Here is a 27,500-nt window from a genome sequence, read left to right as displayed (position 1 = left end):
TTATTGCTCTCTTGGTCATGCGAAATCACCCTAATGTGACAAGCAGTGCATTTCAGTAATATATTTTCTCTTGGAGTTATATGAATGCATTTTTTTCAGTTATTTGGAATTCGTTTTGGAAAACAGGTTTGTGCAATAGGGGTATAGGAGATATTCGTGTGTATGTGTAATTTTAGTTGCGGTAGTCCTATAATTGGATGTGTGTATCATGAGGTCCTAATTCATACAGTAAAACCAAATTTAATTTAAAGTGTTCGATAGCCTTACGCTGATCTTCATTACGAACTGATGCGGAATTAATCTTTGCCCAAGTTAGAACAAAGGAAGTAAGTATCGCACATGGTGGAAAGGCACCGCGCCATTGGAAATAATTTGATCGTTACAAATGCCATACATCACCTGTCGAGGCTTTTCATTTACTCAGCGTAGGCTTCCTGTTATTCACCTGCCCCCGGACGCTCACGTAAACATCATATTGTTCCTCAAAACAAAAGGGAAATCAAAATGAAGTACCCGCAGGCATCTCTGAGGATGTTCCTCTCCAAAACCGTCGCGTTTCTTCTGGAAGTCGCCGTGGTTATAGCGGGAAATTAGAACCAGCCAATCAGAACGCGGGGAGGGAGGCGCGCTGGATTCCTATTGGTCGGAGGTCGGGGTCTCGGAGCCGCCCGCGAAGGAAGGGAGAGAGAGAGAGCTGGAGTCGCGTGGAGAGCGGCGAGGAAGTCAGATGGCGTGTTGCCACTGTAGGGTGAGGACGAGGGAGCTCGCTGCGTGAGGAAGCTCGTCTAGCATGAGTGAGATGCGTGTGTAGAGCGCAGGCATCGTCTGTCTTTACCGGACTATAGTGACGATAGACGGAGTACCTTTGATCAATGAAACATTTCGTGTCGGCAAATAGAAAAAAAATATATCAATCCGTTATTAATTAGAAAAAATATTAATTCTAACCATCGAAGATCACGCGAAAAATATAGTGAAGAGTGCATTTTCCTTTTCTTTAAACGAAGTCGCAGATCGTTATTTATTGACGAGTTGAAATCTCCGAAAGAGTGACAAGTGGTTCTCCAAAGACTCGTCCGACTCGCACCTGCTTGTCAAGTGGATTCATGCTCGTTGTTCGAAGGATAAAAGGTGAGAAATGGCTTGTTTAGTCTCGTTTAGGTCCATTATTTTTTATACGGTTTAGGTATTTCTCTTGTTTTCGCGTTCCAAAGATCGTTGTTTTGTTTCATCGTGGGTATTTATCTTGTTTCGTCTTGCTTGTCTTCATTATTTCATTCATGAAGTTATTTCTTCTTGTTTAGAATATTTTTTACTGTATTTAGGTATCTATCTGTTTATTGATATGATATTTACATTTTCTTTCTCTCTGATGAACAAAACAGTAACGCATTTTTAGAGGAAATCGAATACCTCCCCCCCCAAAAAAAATGATAATAATAAATAAATGAATATATATATATATATATATATATATATATATATATATATATATATATATATATATATACAGATATAGCGAGCGAGGAGAGAGAGAGAGAGAGAGAGAGAGAGAGAGAGAGAGAGAGAGAGAGAGAGAGAGAGAGAGAAAATGTAACATCTCGAGCTCGACCAAATTCCTCAAACCAGACGATGAAAAAACAAAATTCATCCCATTCGGTTTTATCGCCTGAGCAGGAGTATAGGCGGGCTAGAAACGTCACAATACATTTTTCCTTTCTCACCCATTTCATTCCATTTCTCTCTCTCTTATTTATTTCTCGGCGTTTTGATTTAAGCAAGAATTTTCTGGAAGTTTGAGGATGAAAGGTGTACGATAAGGAGTATATCGTATAGGCCTATTGGTAGAAAAATGAAATGGAATAAAAAGTTCCCTTGAATGAAGACACAAATAAATAAATAGAATAAAAAGTCTTGTTGAATGAAGACAGGTGATCCGAAACTAGAGTAGATTTTAATCGAAGAGAAACATGATTTGATTTGAAAACGGCAATATCATCTTTCAAAGTGAATAGTTTACTTTTGTTGTTCGTTTATGGTTTAGGTTGTAGGTAGGCCTATAGAAATTCATTCACTTATTAGTAGAAATCATAAGAAATTTAGAATATAAGGAGGTGCTTTACTGTTATCTGTGCAAATTCCTGTTGCCAATGATTAAAAAACTGGATTGTAAATTATTTTTTTAAATACTTAAATATTAGTAGGCCTATACGACATTGCTCACTGTATTACTGTTATTTGTATATTTTCCATGATGAGTTTTTTTTTCGTTATTATTGTTGTTATCATTATTACTACTATTATTTTGTTGAGTTTTTTTTCTATTTTGTTATTATCATTATTACTACTATTATATTGTTCAAATCTCAGGTATATTGCATGTTACCGAATGCCAGTCTACACTTCTATGTTTGATATATGTCTCGTAAATTTTAGTCAGTTCTATTACACATATTTTCGGGTGAGGTTTAGTTATAGGATGTGGGTCGAATTTGCAATTTTACGTCGACATTTCGGTAGTTCGGTGTCGGTGATGGAACGAAAATGCGATAGGAATTTTGGTAACAATTTCTGAGGAAGAAAATCATAGCAGATGTCAAGGCCATAAAATTTTGGAATAGGTTTTTTGTATTTATATACGCTCTTTCTTTCTCTTTTCTATTTTTATTCTCTCTCTCTCTCTCTCTCTCTCTCTCTCTCTCTCTCTCTCTCTCTCTCTCTCTCTCTCTCTCTCTCTCTCTCTCTCTCTTTCTCCTTTCCTTTTCTCTCTTTCCCCTTCCTTCCTTTCTTCCTTCCTTAATTCCTCTCCTCTCCTTCCTTCCTTCCTGTCCTCCCTTTCTCCCTCTCCTTTCTTCCTTCCTTCCTCTCCCCCCTTCTCCCTTCCTTCCTTCCTCTCCCTCCCCCCTCTCCCTTCCTTCCTTCCTTCCTCACTGTCTCCCCCTTCAGCCCCTCTCCCCCTATCTATCTATCTTCCCCACAGTCTGGGAACGAGCACAGCGCCAGCTAAGGAATCCACGCGTATAATTTAGTTAAATCAATCACTACTTTTTCCCCAAAAAAAGTCCAGAGCAGCGGAAGTTGAGGCCCACAAATTGATTGAATAATAACAATAATCTTCGAGGCGCGTACAGCCTGGTCCGGAGGCCGCGGCGACGTGGACATACTCGCACTGTGCGTGAGGGAACGAGGCCATCGAGCAGTATGAGGCAGGAAGACCCCCGTCATTTATGAGGTGGTGGCTGTGTGGGACGTTTATGAGGTTGTGGGGGAGTCGGACATTTATGAGAGAAGGGGTGAGTCGGAAGAACTTATCCGTCGGGGTGATTTCGGCGGCCAGGTCGATCGACTTCGGTCTCGTCTTCGGCTTTGGCTTCGATTTTGGCTTTTGACTTCGGCTTTGACTCCGATTTTGTCTCCGACTTCGACCTCGACCATCGCCTCCAACTTGCACCTCGGCCTCCACTTCGACCTTCCACCTCCCACCTCGACCCTCAAGGCATGTCCTCACTTCAAGTCCCCTCCCCCTCTTCCTCTCCTCCTCTTCCTCTCCACTGCCCTTCCTCTCCCCCTCTTCCTCTCCACTGCCCTTCCTCTCCCCCTCTTCCTCTCCCCCTCTTCCTCTCCTCCTCTTCCTCTCCCCCTCTTCCTCTCCTCCTCTTCCTCTCCCCCTCTTCCTCCTTTCACGACGATCTTCCATCCACGCCCCTGATGCAAGACCTGGAACGAGTCGGGTTTTGGGAAGAAATAACCATCGGGAAGGCGAGGGGGGGGAAAATGGTCTCAAGCCCCGCGCGGTCTGACCGGAAATCGAAGCCCTACGGGAACCGGTAGACGTCAGAGTTTTTAGACCGGACGAGCGTTGCATAATCGGGGAATTCTTAATAATAATAATAATAATAATAATTTGGGATAATAATAATGAATAATAAGTTGGGAAATCGGGGATCGGGGGAAATGATAACAAGGAACGCGGCTTCGACACCCATCATTGTCGCCATTCTTGGGTGTCGTGTGAGAGAGGGCGAGTGTGGCTCTTTAATGTGATTCGGGAAGGCGTCGTTGTGGCAATTATTCCTGGAAGGATAGAGGTCATGGGTATCGAGTCACCGATACCTGTGGTAAGATACGGGGATAAAATGACTACTTTGATTGGGCGGAGCATATGTTAGAAATAATAATGGTAACGACGATAATAAAGATAATTATGATAATGATAATAATTAAGATAATAATGATGATAGTAATAATTATAATAATAATAAAGATAATAATGATAATAATAATTATTATAATAAGATAACATTATACAAAATAAAAATGTGTATATACCAACGCACAGACTTCACTGAAAATAATATAATAATAAATATGTAAATGAAAAAACTGCCAATCTCCCTTAAAAGAATCACAACATTCAAAAACACAAACAAACACACAAAACTCCAAACGAAATCCCAAACCACCATCCACGAACTTCAAAAAAAAAAAAAACTCCGTAAAATCACTCCCATCCCAAGATCCACTTTCCACCCCCCACCCCCCTTTCAACCCCTTATTATAGACTAAAGAAAAAAAAACTCATCCTCTCGCACTCTCGCTTTTATCTCCGAAAGAATCGTAAAGACGCCATCTTAGCCTCGGGAATTCCTCTCTCCGCCGTCGCTGTGACATCTTAATGCGGAGATGATCAGCTGGGAAGAGCGGCAGTGCGGTGTATCAGGCGGGGGAGGGGGGAGGGGATAGATGAAGGAGGGAGGAGGTGGAGGGGAAGGAGAGGGGGAAGGGGAGGGAAGGAGGGTAAATGAAGTTGGGATGGATGAGTGTGGGAGGAAGGGGGAGGAGGGAGGAAGGAGAGGGAGGTGGGAGGGAGGGAAGGAGGGAGAGGTATGGGAGGAGGGGAAGGAAAGAGGAGGGTGGGAGGTAAGGAAAGGGAGGAGATGGGAGGGAGTGAGTGGGGATAGGATGGGAGAGATAGATGGAGGGAAGGAGAGAGAATGAGAGACCGAGGAAAGTGAGATAGATAGACTAATAGAAAATCTGAAAGAGGGAGGGAAGCAGAGGGATATAGACAGAAAGACAGACAGAGAATGGGAGAGAGTGAAGGAAGCCGATAAAGAAAAAAAAATAGACATGCCAGAGAATGACAAGACTTTTGCTTTCCCGATTTCCTTCTGTTTTTTACGCTATCCAATAAATCTTCGAGTATTGATTACATTTTGCTTTTAAGGGGATCAGGGAGGTCTCAAATAGGAAAAGAGACGTCTTTATGGTGAATTCCAATGTCTCTTTGTTTCGTACTGCTCTATGGCACTTTCTTTCTCGAAGGGCGTGATCAAATAATCGATAAAGCATTCCTGGTTCAAGGCGATAAGAAATACTCCTGGAATGAGAGATCATTAATTTAGTTTCCCCTGTCGAAAAAAGAGAGAAAATGGGAGACGCATTTTTATTCCCGTGAATATCCTTCAGGTGGGATATCTCATTCGATAAGGCATTCCTAAAGAAAAAAAAGGGAAAAGAATCACGTTAAGAGCAAAACAAATCATTATTTCCAGTTTCCCATACGAAGAAAATGGGAGGGGGGGGGAGATGGGGAGGAAATAATGAATGGATTCGGGTCTAAAACGTACACGGAAAACACGTATTGTTACCTCGTAAAACCCGCTCTTTCGGACCCGACATTTTGGGCTCATCAGATATGCTTCGACCGCCGCCGCCCTCGCTGTCGACTCCCAGGGCGTGATCTATCGTACGAAGACCGTCCACCCTCGCTTCGCCCCCTCCTCCTCCTCCTCCTCCTCTTCTTCCTTCTCCTCCTCTTCCTCCCCTTCCTCCTCTTCCTCTTCCTCTTCCTCCTCCTCCTCCAGGCACCTCCTCCTTCCTTTTTTCCCTTTCAATTTTTCGCTTCCCTTCCCTTTCTTCGTTTTCTTTGTTTCGTTTCTCTCTCTCTCTCTCTCTCTCTCTCTCTCTCTCTCTCTCTCTCTCTCTCTCTCTCTCTCTCTCTCTCTCTCTCTCTCTCTCTCTCTTCCTCTCTTCCTTCCTTCCTTCCTTCTTCACTCCCTTCTCTCTCTCTTCCTTCCCTCTTCACTCCCTCCTCTACCCTCCCCTCCCCCTCCTCCCCACTACCCCACCACCCCATAGATCGATATTTATCTCCATTTTTTTTCTGTTTTCCATTTTTTTTCTTCCCTTTTTTTGAAAAATGACCGGATAAGGGAGGCCTTCGTGCGGGGACCCCCACCGGGCGGTTCTCCACGGCTGTCTGGAGGGTGAGTTTCCCCGGGGCGGCAAAAGGGTTGGGGAGGCGCTTGTGTCTCGGGGTCACTAAGTGGTCGACCGGGGGAAGCCACGAGGGAGGGGGGTTGGCGGGGGTTAGGGTTTTAGGGGGTTGCCGGGGGAGGGTTAGGGTTTTAGGGGGGTTAAGGTAGTTTCTTTGGGGTGCGATTTTTCTTTTCTGTCTGTTTCTGTTTTTTGTTTTGTTCTTTGGCTACGGTTCTGTCTGTCTGTCTGTCTGTCTCAGTCTCTCTCTCTGTCTCTCTCTCTCTCTCTCTCTCTCTCTTCTCTCTCTCTCTCTCTCTCTCTCTCTCTCTCTCTCTCTCTGTGTATACTTTGACTTTTTTCTTCTCTTTCTCACTCCTTGATTCTTATGACCAGCTGGCCGCGGACACGCCCGCCGTTTAAAGTTGTGGTTTATTGTTGTGGGAGAGAGAGAGAGAGAGAGGGAGAGAGAGAGAGAGAGAGAGAGAGAGAGAGAGAGAGAGAGAGAGATAGTAAAGAGAGAGACAGATAGCAAAAGAGAGAGAGAGAGAGAGAGAGAGACAGAGAGAGAGAGAGAGAGATAGTAAAAGAGAGAGAGAGAGAGAGAGCCAGAGTCAGAGTCAGGCAGTCAAATATCAGCGCACTCACAAGACTAAACAAGATTTAAAGTAAAAAAAAAAAAACATTAATAAACAAAACAAAAAAACAGGTGACCACAAATTCCTGCCCCACTTTTTTTTTTCTAAATTAAGACGCCCACTTCGAGACAAAAGCTAATCAAACAAACGTAAATACAGCCGACATAAGTTCAAACATAGAATTACCGAGAGTTTAAATATCACAAAAATATCTCGCATTTGTTGGGGGGAAATATAATAAATAAATAAAATTCCGTTAATGTAATATGCATTATGATGTAGCTTGACGTTTGGGTTTAATTTTATAGTGTTATAGTCCAGTTATCGGCTTTACGTAATGTTGGTGTTTACGTAAATCATAAGGCTGTGGATTAACATTATTTACCCCCAAGTGTGAGTTATAAGAACTAAGTGGTTGGCTTGTTCACAAAGTTGTTTATCTTTTTATGTTGTTCTTAAAGACTTTTTTTTTCTTCAGAAGTCAGGTTAGATTGGCTGTTCGAATGTTGGTTTATGGTCATAAATATTACGTTTTTTTTTCTGGACAGTTTTCTAGTCATGTTTTTGAAAGACACAAAAAAAATGTATTTTTATATGCTATGTTATTCCGAAGTCATGAGGAGTTAGACGCTTCGTTTTTTTTTTTTTATTCTATTTAAATGAACTTCGAGTTTTGAACCGACAGATGGCGCGCGCAGCTCATTTGTCTTTTGTTTTTTTGGCGGGAATTCTAATTGCAGTTGTAACTCATATAAAATGGCGATGATCTGTCGAGAGATACATGTTAAAACATAACAAATTTCCACAGAATTAGATACATGCGGTAGTATTTAGGGTTAAATACCGTTTCGTGTGTTTATACGTATCAGAGTTCACAAAATGAACGCGAAGAAAAGGTAATACAGTAAAGTAGAAAGAACCTCAAGCACGCCAGAAAACAGGGATTTCAGAGCTCGTAAACCCACGTGCATAATGAAGGAATGGAAATAAATGTTGCTTTTGGTTGAGACTCGAACCTGAAACAAACTTGAACGCGCTTGTGAGGTGAGGATTTTTTTTTTAACGGGATTTTAAGCCACGCACTCACACATACGAACACATGCACACGTTTACCTGCACAGGCCGTCACATGTTTCTCTCTCTCTCTCTCTCTCTCTCTCTCTCTCTCTCTCTCTCTCTCTCTCTCTCTCTCTCTCTCTCTCTCTCTCTCTCTCTCCCCCCTTCCCTAGACACGCGTTGAAAGAGAAAGAAAGGAAGAGAGAAATCCATTTATATTTTATTATCCCGACTAGGATAACCTTGGCAGACACGAAATCTGTCGAAGTGGTCATTATCCTGGGAATGCGGGTGGGGGGGTGGGGGGGGGGTAAGGAGAGGGAGATGGGATACGAGGCTAAAATTGGTACTTTCAACATAACTGTCCTTTACCTGCATTCTCGCTGCGCCTTTTGGTTGGTTTTTGTTTCTTCGTTTTGGGGGTTTAATATCAGTTTATTGACTTCTTTTGGTGTTTTTTTATTATTATTATGTCTTCTGTATGTCTTTATCTGTCTTCTTCCTCCACTTCAAGGTTTTGTATTTCTTTTTTATTTCGATCCTTTTCCCCCACTTCAGACTTTTCCTTTTCCACTCTCTTTATACAAACATCCCATTATATATTTTTACATAGTCTTATCGGCTTTATCTCTCCACTCAACCTGCTCACTTTGGTCGATATGATCTTCCTACGTATTTTGCTCCACCTGCACATTTAACTCATTCTGCGCATTTCAGTAATTCTGCTCATTTTGTGCACTTCACTTATTTTGAACATTTCACTCATTCTGCTCATTTTGTGCATTTCGCTCATTCTGCTCATTTTGTGCATTTCACTCATTCTGCTCATTTTGTGCACTTCACTCATTTGAAACATTTCACTCATTCTGCTCATTTTGTGCATTTCACTCATTCTGCGCACTACACTGCTCATTCTGCGCGAAACATCATATGAATCCGGCAAAAAAACGAAAATAAGCCTCTCTTATGTGGCGAGAATAAGCTTTCGTGAATTTATAGCTCCGTGCACACACACACATGAAATAGCCGCATAATGCCGTTGTCAAAATTCACATAATGCGAAAATATATGTGATTTATCTGAGCGTAATCTCACCGACTCGCCGCCATAAGTAATTTGGTAAGTGGGCGGCGTCGGTCACGCTGTCTTCTTGAAACGTAATGGCGACAGCTCCCGTTCAGCCTCTGTTCTCAGGCTGTCGGTTATTGAGCTGTGTGTGTATGTATGTGTGTGTGTGTGTGTGTTTTTCTTTTCTTTTCTTTTCTTTTCTTTTCTTTTCTTTTCTTTTCTTTTCTTTTCTTTTCTTTTCTTTTCTTTTCTTTTCTTTTCTTTTCTTTTCTTTTCTTTTCTTTTCTTTTTTTTTCTTTTTTTTACTTTTCTTTTTTTTTCTTTTCTTTTCTTTTCTTTTCTTTTCTTTTCTTTTCTTTTCTTTTCTTTTATTTTGAGAAGAGAAAATATCGCGTTTTGATAAACTATTAGAAGTTTTGCAGTTAGAAGAAGGTAGCTTGTGCGAATACATGACTCATGTTTTGGATCTCTCTCTCTCTCTCTCTCTCTCTCTCTCTCTCTCTCTCTCTCTCTCTCTCTCTCTCTCTCTCTCTCTCTCTCTCTCTCTCTCTCTCTCTCTCTCTTCCTTCCTGCCTGTCCTAAACTCCCTCTCCTTCCCTTCCTCTTCCTCCTCTCTCCTCCTCCTACCTCCCTCTCCCTCTCCCTCTCCCTCTCCCTCTCCCTCTCCCTCTCCCTCTTTTCTTCCCTCTCTTTCCCACCCCAACCAGATCCTTATAAAAAAAAAGATAAAAAAAAAATAAAACGACCTCATCTTAATTACAAGATGATAATTAGATCGTCTCTATTATGATGAGTCACCCAACGAACCAATGATGTATGAATATTAATTAGCAGGTTGAAACGAGAAGCTTTAGGAAGGTTGATGTATAGATCTTAATGGTTTAAAAAATCTGTGAAAACTACGGTTGTTTTGTTTCGTCTCATGAGAAATATGAAACGGTATCATTATTTTAAAGTCTGTGTCAAAAGTATATCAATATCACAAAAGTTTTATTAATTAAGTTTTTGAATCTATTAAATTGTGAATATCTTAGGAACTGTATAAAAAGTGTATTGCAGATGTTTTGAAATCCTACAAAGACTACAACTAAGTTATGAATATCTTAGGTTTTTGAGACTGTATTTAATTATGAATATCTTAGGAACTGTATCAAAACTGAATTGCGGATATTTTTGAAATCCTACAAAGACTACAACTAAGTTATGAATATCTTAGAAATTATAGCAAAAGTGTATTGCGGATATTTTGAAATACTACAAAGACTACTACTAAGTTATGAATATCTTAGAAACTATAGCAAAAGTGTATTGTGGATATTTTTGAAATCCTACAAAGACTACACCTAAATTATGAATATCTTAGAAACTATAGCAAAAGTGTATTGTGGATATTTTTGAAACCAAATGAAGACTAGATCATAGATATCTTTGGAAACCACATCAGATCCACTTTTACTAGTCTCTTAGGAGCTCCATCAAAATTACATTTATACCTTAGACGCAATTAGTACTCTAATAGGCCTATATGAATACTAATTAGTGGACCAAAATGGAAATGCCATAGAGATCAGGCTCGCTCTTAGGAGGTGAAATGAGAATAGAAAGAGAACGGAAGGAGAGAGGATAAGAAAGGGAAAGTAAAGAAAGAGAAGAAAGGGGGATGAGGAAGATGAAGATGAAGACAAGGAGGAGGAGGAGGAGGATAAGAGGGAGGAAGAAGAGACTCAGGATATTGAGGAATATATGAATATATAATGGCGGAAGATGGTGTGTGAAAGAGAGAGAGTGTGTGTGTGAGAGAGAGAGAGAAAGAGAAGGAGAGAGAGGCGTATGTGTGTGCGTGTGTGTGTGTGTGCGTGTGTAAAAGAGAGAAAGAGAAGGAGAGAGAGGCGTATGTGTGTGCGTGTGTGTGTGCGTATGTGTAAAAAGAGAGACTTTGTCCCCGTGTGCTTATGTGCGTGCGTGTATGTAAAAGAGAGAATCTGTGTCTATGTACGTGTGTGCGTGCGTGTATGTAAAAGAGAATCTGTGTCTATGTACGTGTGTGCGTGCTTGTATGTAAAAGAGAGAATCTGTGTCTATGTACGTGTGCGCGTGCGTGTATATCTATGTGCGTGTCTGTCTGTCTGTCAGTCCGCGGAGTCGATGAGCGAGTGATGTATAGCGTCCCGGGCACAAGCGAGGCCTCAACACCTCCGCTGTAATTGCCGCCTCCGCCCTCAGCTGCTCCATTAGGTCCTGGTTCTCTGGTTCTCCATTAGAGGGTTGAGGCTCTCTCGTCGCCTCCTGGCCTCGTCTCGCGCTTCGTGTCTCTGTTTCTGTCTCTCTTCTCTCTGTCTGTCTCTCTTCGTGTCTCTGTTTCTGTCTCTTTTCTCTCTGTCTGTCTCTCTTCTCTCTCTTCGTGTCTCTGTTTCTGTCTCTCTCTCTGTCTGTTCTTTCTGTCTGTCTTTCTCTTTCGCTCTCTCTCTCTCTCTCTCTCTCTCTCTCTCTCTCTCTCTCTCTCTCTCTCTCTCTCCCTCTCTCTCTCTCTCTCTCTCTCTCTGGCTCTCTCTCTCTCTCGCTCTTTCGCTGTCTCCCAGTCTATCTTACTCTGTCTCTGTGTCACTCTTTCTATCTGTACATAATGTCTATATATATATATATATATATATATATATATATATATATATATATATATATAGAGAGAGAGAGAGAGAGAGAGATAGAGAGAGAGAGAGAGAGACAGAGAGAGAGACAGAGAGAGAGACAGAGACAGAGACAGAGACATACATACACATATACACATACAATTATACAAACATAAATACACACACACAATATATATATATATATATATATTTTATATGTATATATATAAATATATATATATATATATATATATATATATATATATATATATATATATATATATATGCATACAAATAGCATCACAATAGCTTGGCCGCCCTTCCTCCTCCTCCTCCTCCTTTTCCTCCTCCTCCTTCTCCTCCTCCTCCACCTCCTCCTCCTCCTCCTCCTCCCCCTCCTCCTCCCCCTCCTCCTCCTCCTCCTCCTCCTCACCCCCCCCCCCCCCAGCCCCCACTATCCCACGCTGAATCCCCTGCAGGATACTCTCCATTACCCTCACTTCCGGCGCATTTGCATTTTACGAGCATGTTCTCTCACACATCGCGAGCATCGATGAGCTTCCGAGAAATGTTGAGCGAATGTTTGGGGAAAGTGTTTTTTTTTTTTTTTTTTTTTTTTTTTTTTTGGGGGGGGGGGTGGATGGGGTGGGTGGAGTAAGGGGTGGGTGGGTGGGTGGGGGGGGGGTGGGGGGGATGTGAGATATCGGTGGATGACACGTGAGTGGTTTTTTATTTGTTTTTTTTTTTTTTGTTATTTATTGTTAGTAGAAGTGTTGTTATTTGTTGTTAGCAGAAGTGTTGTTATTGTTGTTATTATTATTATCAGTATTATGATTATTTGTTATTATTGTCGGTATTATTATTATCATTATTGTTATTATTATTACTATTAGCAGTAGTGTCATTATTACTATTATTATTGTTGTTGTTGCTATTATTATTATTATTATTATTATTATTATTACTATATTTATCATTATCATCACCATATTCACCATTATTATCATTTCTTTGCATGGTGTTCTTTGATTAGATATCAAGTCATTAACCAAGGGATCGTTACATTATTGTTGTTGTTAATATAGTTGTTTTGAAGAAGAAATCGCCACGTATTTTTTATGCTGTTTTTGTTGTTGTTGTTGTTTTTGTTTAGTTTTTTTATACGAAAGGAACATCAATTTTATTCCTTATCTTGATGACAGAGGGTTATTATACTATTTTATTTATTTGTTTGTTTGTTTGTTTGTCAGTTGAGTCCCAACCTGATTGAACTGATCCTTAAACTAGGGTGTTACGGATGCTTAAAGATATTTAAGGGTATTTAAGGGCGGGATTGCGGTCGTCTTAAGGTCTAACGACGACCCGACTCGGCGCCCAGACCTCCCGACCTTCATCTTCCGACCAATAAAAGCCCGTCGGCTGTTGTCGGCTTTTGTTCGGCTCCGATCTAATCTCTGACGGGCTTCGGTACTTGGGTTTCTCTCGCTGGTTCTGGTGTCGGGAGGGTTCATTGTTTTGTTTTGTTGTTGTTTTTTTGTTGTATTTTTTTGCTTGTTTCTGTTTCTTCGCTCTTTCTTCTTTCCTATTTTGATTTTGTTTTTTTGTTTTTCTGGTTGTATGTTTGTTTCTTTTGTTTTTTTCTCCGTTTGTTTGATTTCTCTCTCTCTCTCTCTCTCTCTCTCTCTCTCTCTCTCTCTCTCTCTCTCTCTCTCTCTCTCTCTCTCTCTCTCTCTCTCTCTCTCTCTCTCTCTCTCTCAATCAATCTCTCTCTCTCTCTTTTATCTCTCCCTCCCACCCACTCCCCTTCTATGCCTCCCTCTCCTTTCCCCGATCCTCCCCTCCTTCCCTCCTCCTCCCCCCCTTTCATCCCCTTCCATCCCTCCCTCCCCAACTCGCCTCTACACACGTGTCCATCCATCAGTCTATCCACCGACTTATCTCCCATCCATTGAAACACGAAGAACAAAGTAATGGAAGAAAACTATTATGAGGTGCGTGCGTGCGTCCGTCCTTGGCCCGGGATAATGGGTTAAGGATAAGGATAATGGGTTGCGGTGCGGTCTTTTTTTTAAGCATTTTTACGAGGCGACACCTGACGAGGGGTGAGGTGGGGTGAGGTGTAGCTCTGTGCGTTGGGACAGCATACTTTGGGTAGCATAGAGCATGAGGCGATGTGTCGGATAGTGGCAGTCGCGACGTGGGGGTAGCAGAACGGGTATATGATGGCATAGCGGGTAATACAGCATACGAGATCACGTGACGTATAGGGTAGCATCATACAGCGTGCAGGTAAACAGAGCAGCATGCGATAGTATACCGGGAAACAGAGCAGCATATGATAGTATACCGGGAAGCAGAGCAGCATATGATAGTATACCGGGAAACAGAGCAGCATATGATAGTATACCGGGAAGCAGAGCAGCATATGATAGTATACCGGGAAACAGAGCAGCATATGATAGTATACCGGGAAACAGAGCAGCGTATTATAGTATACCGGGAAACAGAGCAGCATACGATAGTATACCGGGAAGCAGAGCAGCATAGAGGGGAGCATCAGGCAACATATCGGATAGTGTCAGCATACGGGGCAGCATACGAGATCACGAGACGTATAGTGCAGCATCATACAGCATGCAGGCAAACGGAGCAGCATGCGATAGTATACCGGGAAGCAGAGCAGCGAGAAACACCATACCGGCCACCGTGAGACGACAATACCATCGCGAAACAACGTGCAAAACACCACACGGTTTTCCGAGTATGAAAATAGAGACGGGGGGGGGGCGGGGGGGGGGGAGAAGGGAAAACAAGAGCATTATGCAGGTACGAACATTCCTCTCCGCCCCTCCACCCCCTCTTACTGTCCCCCACCCCCTCCTACTGTCACCCTCCCCCTCCTACTGTCCCCCACCCCCTCCCACTGTCCCCCACCCCTCCCACTGTCCCCACCCCCTCCTATATTCCCCCACCCCTCCTACCTTTCCCCTACCCACTCCCTATATTCCCCCACCCCCTCCTACTTTTCTCCCACCCCCTCCTACTTCCCCCACCCCCTCCTACTCCCCCCATCCCCTCCTACTCCCCCCACCCCCTCATACTGTCCCCCATCCACTCCTACTTTTCCCCCCACCCCCTCCTACTTACCCCCACCCCCACCCCCTCCTACTTACCCCCACCCCCTCCTACATACCCCCTCACCCCCTCCTATATTCCCCCACCCCCTCCTACTTACCCCCACCCCCACCCCCTCCTACTTACCCCCACCCCCACCCCCTCCTACTTACCCCCACCCCCTCCTACTTTTCCCCCACCCTCTCCTAATTTCCCCCCACCCCCTCCTACTTTTCCCCCACCCTCTCCTAATTTCCCCACCCCCCTCTCCTAATTTTCCCCCCACCCCCACCCCCTCCTACTTACCCCCTCACCCCCCTCCCTCGCGCGTGACTTTCGAACGGTAGTCGGCGTTACTTACCTCGGACGCAGGTCAAAAGATGGTTAGTCTCTTAAGCCTACTTCCCGGTCGCTTCCATCCGCCCGGGTTTTATTGTCCTAAGAAACAGCTCGTTTTACGATAGCCTCGGCAGCTTTAAACCCCCCTCTCCCCCCTCCCTCCCTCCCTCCCCCCTCCCCGCTATCTCCTTCCCTCCCCTCCACCCTCCTTCTCCCCTCTCTCCCCCCCTATCGACGGACACCTGGTGGAAAGGACAGGCAGGGGGATAGAACAAAAGGGGGTGGGGGAGGGGGAGGGGGAAGGGGAGGAGGGGGGAGTTTCTGGCCCTCGGTGTTTTTGGTAGGAGTGTGAGGGTGTATTGGGGGAGGAGGGTGGGGGTGGGGGGTGGGGGGGTACGGTGTATGTGTTGTGTGTGTTTGTTGGAGTGTTGTTGCGGGTTTGTATGTGTTGTGCATGCGTGTTTGTTTGTTTTTTTGTTTGCATGTGTTGTGTAGTGGTGTGTATGTGCATGAGTGTTTGTTTGTTTTTTGTATGTGTTGTGTAGTGCTGTGTATGTGCATGCGTGTTTTTTTTTTTTTTTTTTTTTTGTATGTGTTGTGTAGTGCTGTGTATGCGCATGCGTGTGTGTGTTTGTATGTGTGTGTAAGGAGGAGGGAATATGTGGGAGAGAGAAAGAAAGAGAGATGACCACAAGAAAAAAGAAACGTGTACATAAAGAATTCGAAACGTAACAATATTTATTGATTTTCAAAGAGAGAGAGAGAAAGAGAAAGAGAATGAGAGAGAGAGAGCGAGAGAGAGAGAGAGAGAGAGAGAGAGAGAGAGAGAGAGAGAGAGAGAGAGAGAGAGAGAGAGAGAGAGAAAGTGAGAGAGAGAGAGAGAGAGAGAGAGAGAGAGAGAGAGAGAGAGAGAGAGAGAGAGAGAGAAAGTGAGAGAAAGATGTCATGTTTGATTATTTCATTGTGATAGTAAACTTTGTATAAAGAAATGAGGGAAAATTGAGATAAACCCGATGAGAATAGTGAATACAAGATTAGCAGAATAAGAATATCGAAATTGAGTTATAGAGAGACATAGTGAAATAGGAAAACCGAATAATTATTTAGATGAATTGCGAAAAAAGAAGAAGAAAGTGAAATAGATAAAAAAGCGATAACAAAAACAAAAAACAAAAGACTTTTTTTGTCCGGAATAAACAAGGGAATCTGTTGATCTTATTTTTCTTTTTGTACGTGAGAAATTTCACCCAAAAAAAACATTCTTTTTTTTTTTTACTTGTTTGTGACGACGTCGAGAAAGTCTCTCTCCCTCGAAAGTGACTTTTCAAAAACAATCACAGACTTTGCTTTCCCGTGAAATTTGAGCATTTTGTCATATCTATAAAGTAAAAAGATAGAATAACCGAAACTTCTAAGTTTTTTTTATATCTTTATATCGTACAAATCAATGAAAAGTGAAGATAAACAAAATCATTCCTAGATAGGAGGAATAAAGATTATTTTGTATCAGTAGATTAATTATTAATGTGTAGTTTTTTTCTATAATGTTATATGATTAGGATGAACTTGACCTGACGGGGGAATGGGGGGGGGGGGGAAATCAGGTCACGAATAGGATTAGTAATTATGACCTCCCTATCCCTCCCTCCCCCTTCTCTGCGATCTCATTTGACAGTTATTATTATTATTATTATTATTATTATTATTATTATTATTATTATTATTATTATTATTATTATTATTATTATTATTATTATTATTATTGCTGTTGTTATTATTGGCTTTGGATGTTTTTATCATTATTATTATTATTATTGTTATTACTATGATGATAATAGTAATAATGATGATTATTATTATGATTATCATTATTTCTACTAATATTGTTGTTGGGTCTTATTATTCTTATTACTATTATCATTTTTGTTGTTGCCGTTGTTATTGTTATTATTGTTATAATAATCATCATCATCATTATCACAATCATCATTATTTATTCTGCATTCTGAAGATTTATTGAAAGAAGTTCGTTCTTACATTTGAGTTATAATCGGGATGAATATTTTAGTAAAAACAGAAACAGTTGTTTATGAATATCACTGTATCATATGATAAGTAATTTTGTCCCGGAAGTAGTGATAAAAATCCTTACTGTTTTTTTTTATTGCGCTGATATTCAGAAAGAACAAACAGGCGATAGTATATACTTAGCCAAAGGATTAAGCTTCAGACACATATGCTTACACTTACTCGGCCAAACTTCTGAACTTCAAACACTCAGTGAAATTACTATCAAATATGTATTTAGCCGAAGTTTTAAACGTCGGATAAATAAGTATATGCAACCAAACAATCTAACTTTAGACACGTTTAACCGAAATTTTAAACTCCAAAGGGATACTGAGCTATTAAACTTTAGACATATACTTAACTAAAATATTAAGATTTAAAAATGCTCAACCAGAATGATAAACTTTAAACATACACTCAACTCAGACACTCAGAATATTAAACTTCAACCATGTACTCAACCCAAACTAAACTTAAGACATACTAAATCAAAATATTAAACTTGAGATATACTCAACCATAACATTAAACTTAAGACATATACTAAACCAAAACATTAAACTTGAGATATACTCATCCAATCTAATACACTCCAAATATATATATATATATATATATATATATATATATATATATATATATATATATATATATATATATATATATATATATGCATTCCCAGACTGCTCCACGCCCGATTGAAACATCCATTCCCTACCGACTCTATGCACTCCATCACATTGAAAACGGGAATTCACTCTCGCATCTCCGCCTCAGTCATCCTAAAGCGTAGCCACAAAGTCTCGTGTAGCGCTGTGATAACCGACCGTCCGTCACGAGCGCGCGCTGGCATTACCTAGACCATGCATTCGTAAAAGAAATATATATATATGTATATATTCGAGTCTGCACAAAGAAAGAAAAGAAGGGAAAATGTAAAAAAAGAAGAAGGAGTTGAGCGGTTTGGAATGAAAGCTTGTTATTGTCGACGGTAGATGGCGGGTAATTCTCGGGTAATTCTTGGCTTGATATTCTTCTCGGCGGATAATTGTCGTGCATTAAGAATCCATTTTAGGAACCGTTGTTATGGAGGCTTTGTTGTTCTTGTGAGGTCCAGATGGATATCGTGTGTTCGTGTGAATGAGTGTGTGGGAGAGAGAGAGAGAGAGAGAGAGAGAGAGAGAGAGAGAGAGAGAGAGAGAGAGAGAGAGAGAGAGAGAGAGAGAGAGAGAGAGAGAGAGAGAAATATGATGGGGTTCATATAGAAAAAAGGGAGACTAGGCAAGTAGATAAATAGATAGAGACAAAACAGAAAGAAAAAAGAGGAACATAGAAAAAAAGGTGAGAGTAGAGACATACAGATAAATGCAGAGACATTTAGAAATAAGATAGACAGAAGGGAGAGGGAAAGGGAGGAGAAATAGAGTGATAGAGAGAGAGAGAGAGAGAGAGAGAGAGAGAGAGAGAGAGAGATGATGGGGTTCATATAGAAAAAAGGGAGACGAGGCAAATAGATAAACAGATAGAGACAAAACAGAAAGAAAGAGAAAGAGGAACATAGAAAAAAGGTGAGAGTAGAGACATACAGATAAATGTAGAGACATTTAGAAATAAGAGAGAGAGAAAGGAGAAGGAAAGGGAGGAGAAATAAAGAGAGAGAGAAAGGAGAAGGAAAGGGAGGAGAAATAAAGAGAGAGAGAAAGGAGAAGGAAAGGGAGGAGAAATAAAGAGAGAGAGAGAGAGAGAGGGGGGGGGGAGAAGATGGGGTTCATGTAGAAAAAAGGGAGACTAGGCAAATAGATAAACAGATAGAGACAAAACAGAAAACAAGAGAAAGAGGAACATAGAAAAAAGGTGAGAGTATAGACATACAGATAAATGCAGAGACATTCAGAAATAAGGTAGACTGAGAGAGAGAGAGAGAGAGAGAGAGAGAGAGAGAGAGAGAGAGAGAGAGAGAGAGAGAGAGAGAGAGAGAGAAAGAGAGAGAAAGACACTGAAAGACCTGACACACACGAGAAGCACAACCACTCGACTCTCCTAGTTGAAGCCATCAGAAAAATCTCTCTCGTGTCAATTTAAAACCGAAAAGTCACGTTTGAAATGCGGATTCCTCCATGAGTATACACATCGCCGTATTTTGTGTGTGCTTGGGAACTTACTGGATGGCCGGGCTTCACTCACGGATTCGAACGCAAGCAGAGGTCTCGAGCAGTGACCAATCAGCGTGCAAGGAGGCCCGAGATTCAGAGGCCTACGTCGCTGATTGGCCCTTTACCTGTGACGTCACTTTCTGCGATTCAGAGAACGTTTTTCATCGAGATTAATAAACGTTGTTTATCGGGATTCACAAACGTTACTTGTTGTGATTCAAAAAAACGTTTTTCATCGAGATTTAACAAACGTTGTTTATCGGGATTCACAAATGTTACTTATTGTGATTCAAAGAACGTTATTCATCGAGATTAACAAACGTTGCTCATCGGGATTTAGGCGTTACTGATCGCGATATACTTACGTCATTTACTGCGGTTCACAAACGTAATTTTCTGTAATTCACAAACGTTCTTTTCTCCAATTCACAAACGTTATTTTCTCCAATTCACAAACATCCACTCATCGAGCCTCATTGACGTCACTCATCAAGACTCAGTGACGTCACTTCCTCCCGACTCACAAACCTCACTCATCGAGACTCAGTGACGTCACTTCCTCCCGACTCACAAACCTCACTCATCGGGACTCAGTGACGTCACTTCCTCCCGACTCAATGACGTCACTTCTTTCCGACTCACAAACATCTCCTCATCGAGCCTCAATGACGTCACTTCCTCCCGACTCACAAACATCCACTCATCGAGACTCAATGACGTCACATCCTCCCGACTCACAGACGTCACTTCCTTCCGACTCACAAACATCCACTCATCGAGACTCAATGACGTCACTTCCTCCCGACTCACAAACGTCACTCATCGAGACTCAATGACGTCACTCATCGAGACTCAGTGACGTCACTTCCTCCCGACTCACAAACGTCACTCATCGAGACTCAATGACGTCACTCATCGAGACTCAGTGACGTCACTTCCTCCCGACTCACAAACGTCACTCATCGAGACTCAATGACGTCACTCATCGAGACTCAATGACGTCACTTCCTCCCGACTCACAGACGTCACTCATCGAGACTCAATGACGTCACTCATCGGGACTCAATGACGTCACTTCCTCCCGACTCAATGACGTCACTCATCAAGACTCAATGACGTCACATCCTCTGACTCACAAACGTCACTCATCAAGACTCAATGACGTCACTTCCTCCCGACTCACAAACGTCACTTCCTCCCGACTCACAAACGTCACTCATCAAGACTCAATGACGTCACTTCCTCCCGACTCACAAACGTCACTTCCTCCCGACTCACAAACGTCACTTCCTCCCGACTCACAGACGTCACTTCCTCCCGACTCAATGACGTCACTTCCTTCCGACTCACAAACATCCACTCATCGAGACTCAATGACGTCACTCATCGAGCCTCAATGACGTCACTTCCTCCCGACTCACAGACGCCACTCATCGAGACTCAATGACGTCACTCATCAAGACTCAATGACGTCACATCCTCTGACTCACAAACGTCACTCATCAAGACTCAATGACGTCACTTCCTCCCGACTCACAAACGTCACTCATCGAGACTCAATGACGTCACTCATCGAGACTCAATGACGTCACTCATCGAGACTCAATGACGTCACTCATCGAGACTCAATGACGTCACTTCCTCCCGACTCACAGACGTCACTCATCGAGACTCAATGACGTCACTCATCGGGACTCAATGACGTCACTTCCTCCCGACTCAATGACGTCACTCATCAAGACTCAATGACGTCACATCCTCTGACTCACAAACGTCACTCATCAAGACTCAATGACGTCACTTCCTCCCGACTCACAAACGTCACTTCCTCCCGACTCACAAACGTCACTCATCAAGACTCAATGACGTCACTTCCTCCCGACTCACAAACGTCACTTCCTCCCGACTCACAAACGTCACTTCCTCCCGACTCACAGACGTCACTTCCTCCCGACTCACAGACGTCACTTCCTTCCGACTCACAAACATCCACTCATCGAGACTCAATGACGTCACTCATCGAGCCTCAGTGACGTCACTTCCTCCCGACTCACAAACGTCACTCATCGAGACTCAATGACGTCACTTCCTCCCGACTCACAGACGTCACTCATCGAGACTCAATGACGTCACTTCCTCCCGACTCAATGACGTCACTTCCTCTCGACTCAATGACGTCACTTCCTCCCGACTCACAGACGTCACTCATCTCAATCGCCAAATCGCTTATGTAAGGAGAGTGCCCCGAAGTCCTTAAAGGGGGTGACTTCGAGACGAGACACTTAAGTGGGAAATGGGAACCCCTTAATGGACTCTTACGGAGGTCGGCCGCCTCTCATTACGTAAAGGACGACCCCATTAAATGTCCAGATGGGGGTGGGGGTGGGGGGGTAGAGAGGGAGGGTGGGGTGTGTTGGGGGGGGGGGTACAGAGGGAGGGGTGTGTTGGGGGAAGGGGGGTAGAGGGAGGTATGAAGGGGGCAGGGAGGGGGTTGGGGAGTGAAGGGGGGACAGGGGGAGAAATGAATGAGGGGGGGGGGGCAGGGAGTGGGTGGAGAGTGTAGCGGGGGATAGGAGGAGAGAAACGAAGGGGGGCCAGGTAGGGGTGGGGGTATGGGGAGGTGAAGTGTTTCCCCGTGTTGTCAATTAGCGTTAATATTGATCGATGTTTTGATATTGTGTCTCTGTAGGATGGAGGAGAGAACGGGGTGGGGGGGGGGGTTGAAGGAGGCGAGGTTAGGATTCGGGTGGGGGGGGGGAGGGAGGGAGGGAGAGAAAGGGTGAAAGGGGGTGTAGGATAAGGAAAGTAGGAGGGAGAGTAAGGAGAATATAGGATAAACAGAGTTAAGAGTAAGGGAGAGTAAATATATTTTAGGATAAAGAGAGTTAGAATGAAAGGGGAAGTAAGGAGGATGCAGAATAAAGAGAAATAAAGAAGAAACAGCAAGCTGGAGTGACGTTTTGGTGTTCTCTGCGCTGATTGGCTGGTGATTGACACATGTCGATCTGTGATTGGCTGACGGGCGAAGAGACGGTTTGTCGGTTGAGCGTTTGAATATCTGGCGACGGAGCGTGGGAGAAATTGGTTAATTATGACGGTGAAAGTGGGTCTAATTGGTCGTCCTTTTGTTGGTTGGTTGGTTGGTTTGTTGTTTCTGGCGTGTGTGGTTTGGTTTTCGTTTGTTTGTTTGTTTCGTGATTGAGGTTTCTGTGTTTGGTTTTGATTTTTTTTTTTTTTTTTTTGAAATTTCGTTTTCTGTTTCGTGTCTTGGTGTATCTCTCTCTCTCTCTCTCTCTCTCTCTCTTTCTTGCTCTCTCTCTCTCTCTCTCTCTCTCTCTCTCTCTCTCTCTCTCTCTCTCTCTCTCTCTCTCTCTCTCTCTCTCTCTCTCTCTCTCTTCCACGCAGGCACACACGCACACACGTACACACACACACACACACACACACACACACACACACACACACACACACACACACACACACACACACACGCACGCACGCACGCACGCACGCACGCACGCACACACGCAACACACACACACCCAACACACAGACACACACGCACACTCACAAAGTCACACACACACACACACATTCACTCACTCACAAAGTCAGACACACACACACACACACATTCACTCACTCACAAAGTCACACACACACACACACACACAAACACACATACACACAACACACACACACACAACACACACACACACACAACACACACACACACACAACACACACAACACACACACACACAACACACACACACACACAACACACACACACACACACACACACACAACACACACACACACGCACACACACACACACACACACACACACGCACGCACGCACACACACACACACACACACACACACATACATACACACACACACACACACACACGCACGCACGCACGCACGCACAAACACGCACACAGACACACACACACACACACACACACACACACACACACACACACACACACACACACACACACACACACATTCACACATTCACTCACTCACATCCATCACCATTTTCCTTATGATAAAACGTCCTTTGCAACTAACAATAAAATCCGCGGCCTGTCACCTCAATTAAATTAATTTGATAACTTTAATTGAACGAAATGGCAGATGACGCAATAGCTGATAATCGTTAAAGTAAAAGTAAGTCGTAAAGAGTGACATGAATATAATTACTTAAAGAAAAGTTACGCAAAAGATAAGAATGTAAGGAATAGAATGGCTTGAGATATAATTAAGTAATGAATATAAGAATAAAGGAAAACGTTAAAAGAGAGATGGGAGAAAATTACATGAAAGGAAAATAAGAAAAGGGATAAAAATGTAAAACAAGAGAATTAAAACAAATACAAACTATTTTATAAGAGAAAGGGGAATTAAAACGAAAATTAAGAAAAAAAATATGACAAAACGTAAAGGAAGAGAGAAATTTGATAATTTAAAGAAAACACGTAAAAAAAATATGAAAAATCGTAAAGGAAGAGAGAGAAATACGTAAATTTAAAGAAAACACGAAACATGGAACATAATTAAATAAACTAGTTGTCGTTATAAATCATTATAATATGTCGTTATAAATAATTTTAATTATAATAATTTGTTATAAATAAATCCGTGAAGAGACCATGGTAAGTGAACCGCCAAAAGAAAATAATCCACAGAGAGGCGCGAATTACAGAGAAGTAGAACCCAAGTTGAACCAGCGAGAGTTGAACCACAGAGGGAAAGGTATCGAGGAAGGTAGCTAAAGACGAACCAATGAAGGAGATCCCACATAAAAAAAACATAATTAGAAAAAGGAAAAAACAAAAAAGAACCATCATTAAATGAATTAATTAAAAAAAAAATAACAACGACGAAAAAAATGGCCTTCCCCCAAAAAAGAAAGAAAGAAAAAAAATAATAATAAACGAATTCGAACTTTAAATCCAGTAAAAAATAAAAAATGGATAAATAAATAAAAAAGAACCACCATTAAAAAAAATAATAATAACCACGACGATAAAAACGACCTTCTCCCCCCCCCCAAAAAAAGATAATAATAATAAATAAATAAAACGAAATTGAACCATAAATCCAGAAAAATCCGATAAATCTACCGACAAGAACCAACCCATTGAACCGAACCTCTTAAAGGGCATTTGTCACCATTACTTAGAAGATACTTTACAAGTGCGCGAACCCCCCCTCCCCCCCTTTTCCCTAGACTAATGGCTGCAGTTGGTGGTGTATCCTGTTCGTGTTTTTTTGTTGTTTTTTTAGTGTGTGTGTTTTGTTGTTGTTGTTTTTTCAGCTTTCTTGTTTTTGTTATTCGTTTTTCGTGTTCGTGTATTTTTTTTCTTTTGCTTCTCCTGTCCCTTCTTTCTTTTTTTTCTTTTATTTCTGCTTCCATTTCATTGTCTACTTCTTTGTTTTTCTTCTTCGTCTGCTTCGTCCTCTTATTCTTCTTCGTCCTCTTATTCTTTTTCGTCTTCTTCTTCATCTTCTTCTTTCTTTCTTACTTTCTTGGTGCACTCCACTATAAATTCTCTCGCATACATTTAAGGAGAAGTGAAGGAAGTGAAGAAATGAAGCAGAAAAGAATAAAGTAAAAACAGAATGACAGAGAAGGAAATAGCGATAGTGGAGGTGACGTAGAGATGAAGAAGAAACAGAGGAAAAGTTGAACACGAAGATGAGAAAGTAAGATATATAAAATACAATAAGATTCTTGCACCAACCGAAAGAGGAGAAAAAGAAAGTAGAGAAGAAATAGAGGAATATGTGAAACGAGAAGTAAGATGAAAGGATAGAAGAGATAATAGATGGATAATAGAATAAATAGATTAGATAATATTCACGCAGCCTTAACCTCCAGAGAGAGAGAGAGAGAGAAAGAGAACGAAAAAATGAGAGAGAGAAAGAGAACGAAAGAATGAGAGAGAGAGAGAAAGAGAACGAAAGAATGAGAGAGAGAGAAAGAGAACGAAAGAATGAGAGAGAGAGAAAGAGAACGAAAGAATGAGAGAGAGAGAGAGAGAGAGAAAGAGGACGAAAGAATGAGAGAGAAGGAAAGAACGAAAGAATGACAGAGAACGAAAGAATGAGAGAGAGAAAAAAAAAGAATGAGAGAGAGAGAGATAGAAAAAGAACGAAAGAATGAGAGAGAGAGAGAGAAAGGAAGAAATACCAAGAAATAAGAGAGTTGGAAAGAGAAAGTGGACGAGGGAGGAACACAAATAAAGAAAGAACTAGAGCGAGAACAAGAAAAAGAGAGAGAGAGAGAAAGAACATGCGAGATGAGAAAGACAGATAATTACATCTTCCTTATTTTACGACTCGGACTGATGAGGTCTGATGAGCTGTCTGTGTCTTCTGAGACGGTCTTAATTTTGAGACATTGAGACCGTTTTTCTTTCTTTCTTTCTTATTTTCGTTCTTTTTCTTTAGTTTTTCTTATTTTCGTTCTTTTTATTTTTTCTTTATTTTTTATTTTATTTCTTTTCTTATTTTCTTATTTTCTTCGTTCCATTTTCTTTTTCTTTCTTTTTCTTTCTTTTTTCTTTTCTTGGAGGACGAGATGGGGGTGGGGAGGGTGGGGGTGGAGAAGGAGGAGGAGGTGGGGGTGAGGATGGAGGAGGAGGAGGTGGTGAGGGTGGTGGAGGAGGAGGTTGTGGGGGTGGAGGAGGTGGGGGTGAGGGTGGAGGTGGAGAAGGAGGAGGAGGTGGGGGTGAGGGTGGAGGAGGAGGAGGTTGTGGGGGTGGAGGAGAGGTGGGGGTGAGGGTGGAGGTGGAGAAGGAGGAGGAGGTGGGGGTGAGGGTGGAGGAGGAGGAGGAGGTTGTGGGGGTGGAGGAGGTGGGGGTGAGGGGTGGAGGAGGAGGAGGTGGGGTGAGGGTGGAGGAGGAGGAGGAGGAGGTGGGATGAAGGTGGAGGGAGGGAGGTGGGGTAAGGGTGGAGAAGGAGGAGGAGGTGGGGGGTGAGGGTGGAGGAGGTGGGGTGGAGGAGGAGGAGGTCGGGGTGGTGGAGGTGGAGGAGGAGGAGGAGGTGGGGGTGAGGGTGGAGGTAGAGAAGAAGGTGGAGGAGGTGGTGATGGGGGTGGAGTGAGAAAAGTAGTGAAGGTGTGGGAATACAAGGAGGAGGAGTTGTAGGTCGAGGTGGAGATAATGAAGGAATTGGAGGAGTATAAAATAAAAGAATTGGAGGAAGAGATAACGAAGGAACTGGAGCAGGAGATAATGTAGGAATTGGAGGAGTAGATAATAAAAGAATTGGAGGAGGAGATAGTAAAGGAGAACGGGTGGAGATGATGTGTAAGGAGGAGGCTGAGGGAGAAGTGTTGGAGATGATGTTGGAGAAGCAGGTGGCAAGAGAACAGGGAATGAGGCGGTGGTGGAGAGAACCGGAAGTGACGGTGGAGGAGTGGAAGTGAAGGTGACGGAGAAGGGAGAAGAGAAAGGGAGAGAGGTAAAAGTGATGACGGGGTGAAAGGAGAAAATATATAAAAAAAAAATATATATGATTGATAATGAATAGATAGAGGGAAAATAAGTATTGACGAAGATGGAAGTAAGGGAATACGGGAGAACGATAAAGGAGAGGAAAGGAGGAAAATCGAATAAAGAGGAATAAGAAAAATGGAAAAATTAACGAGAGAAGAATCGAAAAAAAAGATACCATCAGATAACAAAGAAAAAAACAAACAAACGAAGAAAAAAACAAAATAAAACATGGAAAAAAAGGAATAAGAAAAAAAAATAAAAAAAGATTGAAGACATAAGAAAAAAAATAGAAGCAAAAGAAGGCAAGACTTAATAACAAGAACACGAGTACCCGAAGACTAAGGTGAGGATGAACTTTGACCTCTGAGGAGCTGAACCCAAGACCTTCGCCCGATCGCTTTTTGCTCCTCCTGAGATGCTCGGGATGAGGGGGGGGGAGGTGGGGGGAGGGCAGGAAGGGTAACAGTCTAACGGTGATTTACTGGTTTTTAAATAAGAGTTTGGTGTTAATTAATATGGCAAGTAGGTCGTGGTATTTAATTTCAGGGGGTTTTGATATTTTTAATTTTCTGTGATTTACAGGTTTTTAATAATAGTTAAGTATTGATTAATATGCCAAGTAGGTCGTGGTATTTGATTTTAGGGTTTGTGATTTTTTTTATT

General features: G+C 42.3%; 1 protein-coding gene across 5 annotated transcripts in view; it reads left to right on the top strand.

Moving 5' to 3' along the window:
* LOC113823214 (transcriptional activator MN1) overlaps positions 1-27,500 on the top strand; it is a 204,073-nt gene that overhangs the window by 89,303 nt on the left and 87,270 nt on the right. For 2 of the 5 annotated variants that reach the window (XM_070144493.1, XM_070144492.1), the window contains exon 1: positions 691-1,131. The exons of the other annotated variants lie outside the window; for them this stretch is intronic. In XM_070144493.1, coding sequence (XP_070000594.1) covers positions 1,107-1,131 — 25 coding nt within the window. In that variant the 5' untranslated portion in view covers positions 691-1,106. Of the gene's footprint in view, positions 1-690; positions 1,132-27,500 lie in introns of those variants that run through there. 5 annotated transcript variants of the gene reach the window in all.

Source organism: Penaeus vannamei, chromosome 32, assembly GCF_042767895.1.
Source record: "Penaeus vannamei isolate JL-2024 chromosome 32, ASM4276789v1, whole genome shotgun sequence".
In the NCBI taxonomy this organism is placed as follows: domain Eukaryota; kingdom Metazoa; phylum Arthropoda; class Malacostraca; order Decapoda; family Penaeidae; genus Penaeus; species Penaeus vannamei.
The sequence above is the reverse complement of the archived record's forward strand: the minus strand, read 5'-3'. Positions and strand labels throughout refer to the sequence as shown.